The sequence below is a fragment of the Hippichthys cyanospilos genome, chromosome 10, assembly GCF_059441005.1.
Source record: "Hippichthys cyanospilos isolate Australia breed blue-spotted pipefish chromosome 10, RoL_Hcya_1.0, whole genome shotgun sequence".
Taxonomy (NCBI): Eukaryota; Metazoa; Chordata; class Actinopteri; order Syngnathiformes; family Syngnathidae; genus Hippichthys; species Hippichthys cyanospilos.
Genome location: NC_142378.1, coordinates 2,157,976 through 2,168,847, shown reverse-complemented (window position 1 = coordinate 2,168,847; position 10,872 = coordinate 2,157,976). Strand labels below are relative to the sequence as shown.

The 10,872-nt window shown below is 38.2% G+C and overlaps 1 protein-coding gene across 2 annotated transcripts; it reads left to right on the top strand.

Moving 5' to 3' along the window:
• The first annotated feature begins 377 nt into the window (after positions 1 to 377).
• Positions 378 to 9,808, top strand: acot11b (acyl-CoA thioesterase 11b). 2 transcript variants are annotated; one of them, XM_088426677.1, is made up of 16 exons: positions 378 to 533; positions 1,918 to 2,101; positions 2,632 to 2,701; positions 2,938 to 2,998; positions 3,078 to 3,179; positions 4,263 to 4,398; positions 4,526 to 4,679; positions 4,800 to 4,919; positions 5,317 to 5,455; positions 5,718 to 5,773; positions 6,722 to 6,788; positions 7,293 to 7,376; positions 7,442 to 7,575; positions 8,512 to 8,643; positions 9,066 to 9,192; positions 9,276 to 9,808. In XM_088426677.1, the coding sequence occupies exons 2-16, from the start codon at positions 1,927 to 1,929 to the stop codon at positions 9,459 to 9,461; spliced, it is 1,743 nt and encodes a 580-aa protein (XP_088282803.1). In that variant the 5' UTR covers positions 378 to 533; positions 1,918 to 1,926; the 3' UTR covers positions 9,462 to 9,808. The 2 variants fall into 2 exon arrangements, with proteins under 2 accessions (XP_088282803.1, XP_088282804.1); XM_088426678.1 differs by having other exon boundaries at positions 1,864 to 2,101.
• The last annotated feature ends 1,064 nt before the right edge of the window (positions 9,809 to 10,872 follow it).

The following is a 10,872-nucleotide window of genomic DNA, read 5'->3' as shown; positions in this document are numbered from 1 at the left end:
AAAATGTTCAATTAACTCAAAATGTCTAAATTGTGTCCCAAAATCTTGTGTATCTGCCTGCAATGCATTTTGGACACAGGTTTCTCCAAATTTGAACGGAGACATTGTCTCAAAACTGACAACAAAATCGAGTCCACTAATGTCAATATTATTTTCCAGCACTGCCAATAACCTTAACTTCCATTCGTACGTCTCCTCTTATTTTTAGATTTGTTTTGCACAAGTCTGATCAGTGTAAAAAAAATCGACGACATGGTCACGTGGTTTATTTATTTTTAAATTCCACCTTAAAAGCTGCTGCGCAGTTTAGGGGAGGGCTCAATTTTCCTCCGCCCCTTTTTCCCCCCTCCACCTCTCTCTCTCCCTCCAGTGGCGAGTGTATTGGGACAAGATTTCGAGTGTGTGTGTTGTTATTTAAGAATGGGGAAATGAAAACGAACCCCCTTCCGGGTTACCGTTTGCTTTTTTCCTCGCTGCTTTTCCGCCTTTTGAAGGACTGACAACTCACCTTCACGGGTCCCCATTCGCTGTGGGTAAGTTACTTTTTGCGGCTTTTCAGAGTTAAACTTAGTCTTCTCCCCCCTTTTCCCCCCTTGCAGACGAGTTTCGAGTGTTTACAAACAAACACAGTTGTTGATCCCAAATGACACCTGAATTGAGATGAAAGGTCATTGCAATGCATAAGTGTCCTTCTTTTCACACCATTGCATTTAAAAGTGCGTTTATTTGATAGCGTGCAATTATGTCAGTCAACAATTCGAACGTCAACTTGCAAACGAGAGTTTAGAAATTCCTTTGGATTATAAATCACTTAATGCAAGCTTTATTACGCAAATTGTAGTTGGAAAACATTGGCATTTTTTTTTTATAGATTTAAGTTGGGGTTCTGTGACTAGCACTTTGGAAAACTTTTATATCAGCAAAACTAATCACATTTTTACATTTTACCTTATATCTATGATGAACCAATCATGTAAAACAACAATTTACGGACACGCAGTACAATACTTTACTTCATTTAACGACAAATTAATTAATAAGATTAAATGTGAGTTTTCACAAAATCAGACTTGTCTCCAAAAATCAAAATTCTACTTCAAAATCTGCACATAATTCCGTTTAAAATTACATATATAATAGCTCAACAACCGATACAATTATCGCAGTTTGAATGTTGCAAAGATGAAATCTCTTGTTTTGAGGAAAAACACGTTGAAAGTTTTGTCCCATTCATCTTTCAATGGTGCGCATCATCTACTAATCTGTTATTGTTATGCACTTTGATAACAATTTGAACCTTTTTGCTGCCGGGGAATGAAATTTGAGGCCTTAAGGAGGTTGTTTTGATAGAAATCCCTAAGTGGAGATCTCAAAACTAATCCCCACGACATAATGGTTTTTGAAAACACATCACAAATACATTTTCATTCCAAAAATAACAACACACTTAAACAAATCTCTGTCTGTACTTTACCCATAATTCCGTGCACAAATTGGCAACAATGAACAAAATTCTTGACATCGGTAGACCCAAAGACAAGAATGTAGCCCTTTCAGTTCAAAATAGAAGAAAATGACAGAGGAAGAAGTAGCAATAAACATGTTGCATATCCCAAAATGAGCGCTCCGGAATCTGCAAAATGTAATACAAAATTGCCTTTCAAATAAATGTCTTTCAAAACAATTGTCCCCCGGGAAAAGGAGGGAATCTAAAATTGGATCTCGGCATTTAATGTATTCAAAATTCGCATCGCAAATCCACTTTCTGCATCTTTCTCCTCATAAAGTTCTTTGTGTTCCGAGAGGGGTGTGCACACTTGCGCAACCTCCTCATCGGTTGTTGATTTTGGCTTTCTCTCAAAGGTTTACCGAAATATTGCATTTGCCGGCTCCGCCGCGCGTCTGCGATCTGCGCAGGGGTGAGTCATGACGTCGGAGGAGGGGAAAGGTGCCGGCGCGGCGCTGGAAATCGGCGAGGCGTACAGGAACCCCACGGAAGTCACCATGAGTCAGATTGTGCTGCCTTGCCACTCCAATCACTGCGGCGAGCTGAGCGCCGGACAGCTGCTCAAGTGGATGGACTCCACCGCCTGCCTATCAGGTGCTATTCATGTTAGGCCTCGTGATTTTTTTTTTTTTTTTTTCAAATTTCCATAGTTGACAGAAGCAAATTCTGCTGACCGATTAATCAGATAACTCTTTTAAAAACCATATAATGAATAAAACAACTTCTCTTTTGGTCCCTTAGCACTGACAATTGAATGAATTTCCCAAAGGCATTTTTTTGTGTGTTTTTTTTTATTTATTTATTTTTTTTAAACTATATAATTAATAAAACACCTTCTCTTTTGGTCCCCTGGCGCTGACAAAAATGGATGAATTACAGACTATTGAAGATTTTAACTCATTCAGTCCTCAATTCAATCCCATATTTTTTGAATTTTTTTATTTTATTTTATTTATTTTTTTTTTTAATTGATATATATATATATATATAAAATCATTATTAAAAATGAAATTTTATGCAATTTTTTTAATTAATGAACTAATCGATTCTAGAAATATTCAGCTACACGCTAGGTGTCATTTTGAATTTGTTGAATTGTAACTCAAAGTGATCTCGCTCTGCAGCTGAAAGACACGCAGGCTGCTCCTGTGTTACCGCCTCTGTGGATGACATCCATTTTGAACACACCATCGGGTAAGAACCCGACCGGAACCTGCACCGATTCCCCAAAACACTGTGTGAAAATAATTATTCCATGTATTTAATTATTTTTTTAATACAACAAAAACGAACTTTTTTGTAGTGGTTCACAGGTGACTTTGTAGTTGCCACATGCTCTAAGATAAGATAAGCGACTATTCTATGTTGATGGTATCATCACCACTCCGTGTGTGTGTGTGTGTGTGTGTGTGTGTGTGTGTGTGTTGCAGAGTGGGGAATGTAGTTACAATCATAGCCAAGGTCAACAGAGCGTTCACCTCAAGTATGGAGGTCTGTGGTTATTTTACATTTGAGAATATTGGGGTTATCTCATGCCATTTAAATTGATTTATTTTTTTTACACTTTTAGGTTGGCATAATGGTGACATGCGAGGACCTATACACTGACTCTCACTGGAGAGTTTGTCAAGCTTTCGCCACCTTTGTGGCCAGGAGAACGGAAAATGGCAAAGTACGAGAAATTTCAACACAAATGGTGGAGCAGCACATGTAGTCAATCACAATAATTGGGCAGCATTTGTTCCTTACCTTTCGCAAAGAATGACTAATTCTCACTGCGGCTTACTAAGCAGTTATGGCTTTTCCATGCTTTAGAGCAGTACGCCTTTTCGAAAAGAATTTAAAAAAAAGAATCAAATACCTTTTATTATCATTGTATATCTGGCATACAATGAAAACGGCATTGCTGTTCTGAATGCCACGTATTAACCCTTGTACAGTATTTTATTCAATCCTTTTTACAACAAAGGGAAACATTGAAAGAAGACACTAGGAAGCTGAAATTTCACCCAAATGGTGGCAACATGTTCAAGTTCAACATGGCAAGACCACTTAGTTATTAAACTACCAGGAGTGTGCCATCCCTTGGTTAAAATACTGCGAGAATGCTCAAAATACTGTGGTTAAATAAATATGAAAAATAAATAGAATAAATATTATCGATTTAAAAGCATTGATTGCAGTTGTTGTTTTCAGTGGCTTCTTGTTTTATTGTCATTCAAAACGTCAGTAGCTCTCGAGAAAAAGTTCTCTGTTTATTCGCTTTTTTGTGGCCTCTAGTGGTGATGAGAGGGCATAGCAGGAGTAGCACAATATCAATTGAAGTGATGCAAAAAAACAAAAAAGCATCCTCACAGAAACAGTTCTCAAAAGTTTTAGTTGCAAAGTTAGCAGAGTTTAGTTGCCACAGGAAGTAAATACAAAAAGAACTGAGTTAATTTTTGAATAACTTTATAAAATTTAAATTAATTGTTGTTTTTTTTTTTTTTTTTTTTGGTATGTTGTGACAGAAATGATGACAGATGAATGATGTTTCCATTCATTTTAAATGTGAAAAACAATTTGTGTGTTCTATGTTACAAGCCTACTCATGGAATGAATCAAACTTGTATCTCAAGGCAAATATTAAAATGTGTTTTTACTAGTTTCATTTGACATTGGCGAGGTGGCCTCTCTTTTATAACGGGTCTGGAGAACCCTTGCCGAGTCGAGGGCGGATGTCCCAAAACTTTTGTCCGTATGTACGCGCGCACAGGTGCAACTGAAGCAGCTGACTCCTCAAACACAATTGGAACAAATGGAATACAGCTTGGCGGCGGAGAGGAGGAGGATGAGGCTCATCCACGCCGAGATCATCACAGACCTGCTCAGCAGCAGCACGGCGCAGCTGGGTACCCCCCCCCCCCCCCCCCCGACCCATATTTAGTTCGCTCTACAACAATTAGAAACAATTAAAAAAACAAAACTTGTATTGCGCCACTGGCAAGTAATTATGACCATCGTTTTTTTCTGCAACAGGAGAATTCCAGGAGTACGAGGACGCCGTGCCGGCCGAGCGCACCCGAGTGGAGAGCGTGGAGCTGGTGCTGCCCCCCCACGCCAATCACCAAGTCAGCACCTTCGGGGGCCAGATTATGGCTTGGATGGAGAATGTAGCCACCATTTCCGCAAGGTATGTACACCCTCCCATTTCATGCGGGGGAACTTTTCCACACGCAATGAGATTCTATGAAAAAATGAGAAATGAGAAAAAATGAGATTTTATAGCCGGTTTGTCTCCTGGTCGTTACAGTCGTCTGTGTAATGCGCATCCCACCTTGAGGAGCATTGACATGTTCCATTTCCGCGGCCCGTCTCACATCGGCGACCGACTGGTTCTGAAGTCCATCGTGAACAACGCCTTCAAGCACAGGTTAGTCTTTGCCCAATATGACATCACCATCAACCTTTCACACTATGATGTCATCTTATTTTGGCTAACGTTTGTTCTTTTGAATATAGAAGAGTACTTTTGCGGTATTTTGTCCGATTCTTGGATCTTTACAGCCAAAGCATTTCACATTAAAGGCGAATCATTTAAAAAGACTCTAGGGAGCTGAAATTTCACCCGGATGGTGACAAATTTCAACATGGCACGAGCGCTTAGTTATCACATCAGCAGGAGTGTGCCATTGCTTGGCTAAAATTCTGCAAAAATGACGTGGAAGGAATGACCCAAAATGGTCAAAATACTGCACAAGGTTTAAGAGGGTCTGCACACTTTTGCAAGCACACAAACTCTGTTGTTTTTACTCATCTTTGTGTTGCAGCATGGAGGTGGGAGTGTGCGCCGAAGCCTATCAGGGAGGAGAGCCTCAGCGTCATATAAATAGTGCCTTCATGACCTTTGAGGTTCTGGACGCTGATCGGAAACCTCGCACGTTACCTCGGATAAGACCCGAGCCTGTGGTGAGTTGTTTTATTTTATTTTATTTTATTTTATTTTATTTTATTTTATTTTATTTTATTTTATTTTATTTTATTTTATTTTTATTTTTATTTTTATTTTTATTTTTATTGTATTTATTTATTTATTTATTTATTTATTTTAAATTTTATTTTATTTTTTTGCCCGGACCAAGTGTCATCCAGGGCCGAATTTTAAACATGACAAAATCTAGTTGATCTAGCGGAAATTCCAAACTTTCAACTGGTGCTATCTATTTTATAGGATGGTAAACGGCGTTATAAAGAGGCCATCGCCAGGAAGAAGATCCGCCTCGATAGGTGAGTGGAGAAGGTAGTTGAATCGCTACGATGGCACCTTGACTTGTGAGTTTTTCCAGATTCTAGGAAAAAAAAAACGAAAAATTAAAACAGAGACACACAGAAGCTACAAGGCCACGCCCTCTTAACTCATTCAGTGCTATGGACGGGAATTAAAATCGTAATAATAATAAAATTCTGGTCAGAGACGTTTTTTTATGGAGAGGCGCCGTCACCCTTGACTAATGCTTACACAATATAAGCCAATTGAGCACTGTAGTGACAACTGTGACCATTGGATGGCAGTGTTTCCACACATACAACATAGCTATTACCTACATGCAATTCAAAGCAAGGAATGATGTCAATTTTTCATATATCACCCATAATTACATAGACATAGCACATGTATGTGTGACTCCGACTTTGACCTTGCTGTGATGTCATTTTCTGTCGACAGCTATTAATCAGATTGTCGAAACTAGTAGGGGTGCATAGAAATTGATTTTATTTTTTAAAATTTGACTATTCCTTCATATTAGAAAGAAATGCTGTGTCACTATTGCCCAATGTGTTTGTGTGGCGATGCGGAATTTATTGTTCGGCGTGCACGGAACAGCATGTGACCCGTCGGCGCAGAATGTGAGCCCCGAGCGGAGCTAGCCGGGCATAATACGCTTATTGTTCCGCTGTCAGGTCGCCGGCGTCTGTGCTAATCTTCAGTCAACCCAAAACTTCAAGAATGTTTTCATCTTGCTCGGGTCTTGTTTTTCTTTCCGGGATTATTCGTCATAATTAAAAAAAAAAAATCTCTGCACCCAAAAGAGTTTCCTTTTTTTTTTTTTTAACTGTCTTTTCTATTGACTGATAGTATTGTATAGCTTCACGAGTGTATCGTCTATTAAACTATTCAAGTATTTGTCTTTTTTCTTACTTCTCACCACAGTCAAAGCTTGTTTGTGTCTGCAGGAAATACATCACCTCCTGCAAGCAAAACGAAATGCCGCTGTCTGTACCCTGGGATCCAAGTAATCAGGTAGGAGTCATTTGAAAGACGCTTACCGTATTTTCCGCACTATAAGGCGCACCTAAAAGCCTTAATTTTTTTTAAAAGATGATGGTGCGCCTTATAATCAGGTACGCCTTATATATGGATCAATATTGAGATTGTAGATGGGGATTGAAGTGATAAATTAAGCTTTTCCTGTTTCGTTTGCGTGTTTACAGTTGAACAAGGTTGCTCATATTGACATTGAGTTATTATGCTATTCAGCGTTTAGAGTTATTGTTATTACTTTGAGTATTACTATATTGTGATTGAAAAATGTGCAAATATGTCATTAATTGAGGGTGCGCCTTATAATCCGGTGCGCCTTATATATGGAAAAAGTTGTAAAATGTGTCATTAATTGAGGGTGCGCCTTATAGTGCGGAAAATACGGTAAATTGGAAAATCTGTTAATCCTACATTGCTTATTTTTTTTTAAAACCCTCAAAGGGAAACCCTAAACCTCCTTTATTGCATCCTTTACTTTCCCAGATGTACTTAAGCTACAACAACGTCTCCGCTCTGAAACTGATGGACACCATAAACAACTGGGTGCTGGCCTCGGAAAAAAACAAAGTGAGTATTACTGGCGGCCTTTCGACCCTCGGACTCGCTTCCAAAAAACCGCGCCCGCTTTGCAGGTCCGACTGTACACGCTGGAGGAGAACCAGATGCTGTGCTTCAAAGTGGAGATGAACGTGAGCGTCTCGGCCGAGCAGACCTTCCATCTGCTCGCCGACCTCACCAGGAGAAAAGAATGGGACCGCCATTATCAGTCAGTCACTTGCTGGATTCTTTTTATACTTGCCACATTTAGAAGTACAGATATTTCTGTTTTAAAAAAAAAAAAGTACTTCAGTTGAAAATGAAAGCACAAGAAAAACGGGATATGTATCGAGATCTACCATAAAATCCACTCAAAAAAGTTTTATAATTGCCAATAAATAGCACAAAATAGCGCCTAAGCACTACCTTTATATTCGCTAGTGCTTTGGTCTTGGTCTTTTTTCTTGGTCCTAAATTGCTATAAAATGGTGCCGATGCACTACTTTTATATTCAATATAACCGTTTTTCACAGACATAACTAAAAAAACGACAACAAACAAGTCAATTGTTGCTGGTACTTTTTACACGTTACAACATAAAGATATTGACATACAAATAAACATGGGTCCATTTTATTTATTATTTTAGTCTCGGTTGTAATATATTGCAAATTAGTCGAATATTCTGCCTGTTTTTTATATTTTTATGGTTGTGACTGACAAAAAAACTCAACTCTTAAGTCAGCTTTATTTTTATAGCACAGGTATAAGTTAACACAAATTAAAAAGCACAAATAAAAAAAAAAACTTCAAAAAATACAAGTATCATAAATGAATAAAAACAACAAAACAGCTAATAATGAAAATACAATAATAATGATTAATGATAATATACTAAAATGTATCAGACAACATTTATGTTAAAATAATATATAAATAAAGATATATTTGAGTTATCCAATATATTTTTTCAAATTCGTCAAACGTACTCATCCTATATTTTTTTTTAATTAGTCATTTAAACAGTTATCGGAATTTGACCCTCCCAATTACTGGAATTAGCATCAGCCATCAAATAAATAAAATAAATCTATATTACCTCCCATGACACGATGTCAACATCCTTATACCTTACGTGGTAAGCAAACGTGCGGTTTCCCCGCAGAGCGTGCGAGGTGATCACGCAGGCGGACGAAGACGACACCATTTACCGCGTCAGGACGCCCTCCATCCGAAAAGGGGGCAAAGGTCAGGACTTTATCTTGCTGGCCTCTTGTCGGAAACCATGTGATGTCAGGTATGTCGTGACACATATCACGTCGTAAAAAAAAAAACGCACCTCGCTTTGGAACGCGCCGATATGGCCTCACAAATCCCATGTCAGATCAAACTCAACTAACATTTTATGTACGTATTTACTAAGTAAATGTAATGTTGCCCCCTTGTGGCCAAGTTGTGTACACCGGTTGTAGAACCATGTCGAATGATGCATAGTTTAATTTTATGTCACGCTTGTGCGGTGTTTTGTCCAATCATTTCATCTTTAGACCAAAGCCATTTCACGTCGAAGTGAAAGCGTTGAAAGGGAGCTGAAATTTCACCCAGATATCACACTATCAGGAGTGCGCAATCTCACTAATGTGATGAATTAACCCTAAAATGATCAAAATACTGCACAGAGGGTTCAAATCACGCCCGGTTCTGTTTTGGCCCTTGCAGGGACCCGTACTTGATCGCTCTGCGCTCCGTCACGCTGCCCACCCACCCTCCAACTGACGACTACCACAGGGGGGAGGTGCTCTGTGCCGGCTTCACCATCTGGGAGGAGTCCAGCGGCGTCACCAAGGTTCCACTTGACATTTGTGCACAGCTTTTTAAAAGAAAAAATCAAAGTCCAGAACCAAGTGTTTTTAATATGTTTGATTTCAGGTGACCTACTACAATCAGGCCACACCCGGAGTTGTTCCCTACATCTCCACAGACATCGTTGGACTGTCCTCTTCTTTTTACAGCGCTTTTTCCGCCTGTAGTGACTTCCTTGAAGCCAATAAGAACAGCTTGGCTCTGCAGTCCAAAAACCAAGCCAGTACGCAACCTCTGCGAAAGGAACCCTAGTATTGTGTTTTCTCTTGTATTTATACGGCGGTTTTGGAGTACTCTGTTTTCAACTGGTTTTTGCGGGCATTTTTCGTAAAGGGCCAATCAAATGCGGGTGTGTGTTGTCGATCCTGGTACCGGTTTCAAAGTCATAGGAAAAAACATTACTACGCAAGATTGCACAGGGAAGTTAAGCCTCTTATGGTTTTATTTGGAATCGACTGGAAGTCTGTAATAAGGAAGTGATGCAATAATTAATAATCCAGTAGATTCTATTTTCCTACATTTTGGTTTTGATAATTGCTGTATTTTCCTGCTTTTGGTTATTGACCGTGTGACGATATCACATAAAGCTGTTGAAACAATATTGTATACATTTTTGGTACACATTATTGTATACATTTTGAACATATTTTGAACATGTACTGCATATAAAAAATATATAGTTTGTGCACACAAAGTATTAGATAAAATTGAAAATAGTCAAACAACAAAAACAATACTATGTTCAAAAAGGGTAGGAATTTTAAAAAATACTTTTATTTTCTACCCCTTTTAAATATTCTTGTATTATATACTAATTTTGCTCCACAGATATACAGTATGTACTGTATATATAAATACAGGAAATATATTAAATACCCAATACATAAATATATTTATAGCATACTGTATATATGTTTTATAAAATTCATAAACACATACTTACAATAATAAAATTATACTACTTATACACATATCCCTCTAAATGACACAATGTTACAGAATTAAATATAGTATCGTTTTATATCTGATTTTAAACATTTATATTTGTACTTATAAACATGGGTAAAGATGGATTGTTGACATATTTGCCCAATTTTTCGACACAATAGGAATGTGGGCAGTGAAACTGCATTGAGTGACACACAAAAGGTTTTCGGGGAAGTCAATTTGACCTTGTCACGTTTTGACCTTGTCACGGCTTCCTTGATGCTATTTTGGGAATTTGGGGTGCCTTTGCACAGCATTCTGCACCTGTCTGTTGCAGATGGCCTGAATACTTCATTTCAAAATTCACTTACAGTAGAGAGTGGAACCTTGATGCTAATTGTTTTTTTTTTCCTTCCCATCTATACGTAAAAATCTCCCCACTTGTTTGATTAATAATCAGTTTGTAAAATAAGAACAAAACAGACTCCCCTTTTTTGGTCCTTGCACTGATAACATCATCGCTCTTTTTTTTTTTTGTGGGGGGAGGTGGGGGGGGGGGGGGGGTTCTGATGTTAGCAATGCAAGACCGAGAACAATACATGGATTTTAATATTTAGAAACTGCAATAAATACTACAATGTGGATAAAATATCCACATTGTTCAAGTATTCGTAATGTGTATATACTGGGCCATTGCATATTAGTTTAGTACTATAATAGCTTATTTAGTAGCTAG

Coding starts and splice junctions, on each gene's coding strand:
- acot11b (XM_088426677.1), top strand. CDS start 1,927: ATGACGTCGGAGGAGGGGAAAGGTGCCGGCGCGGCGCTGGAAATCGGC. Junction 5,456..5,717: donor GGATAAGACCCGAGCCTGTG/GTGAGTTGTTTT, acceptor TCTATTTTATAG/GATGGTAAACGGCGTTATAA. Junction 9,193..9,275: donor AGTCCAGCGGCGTCACCAAG/GTTCCACTTGAC, acceptor GTTTGATTTCAG/GTGACCTACTACAATCAGGC.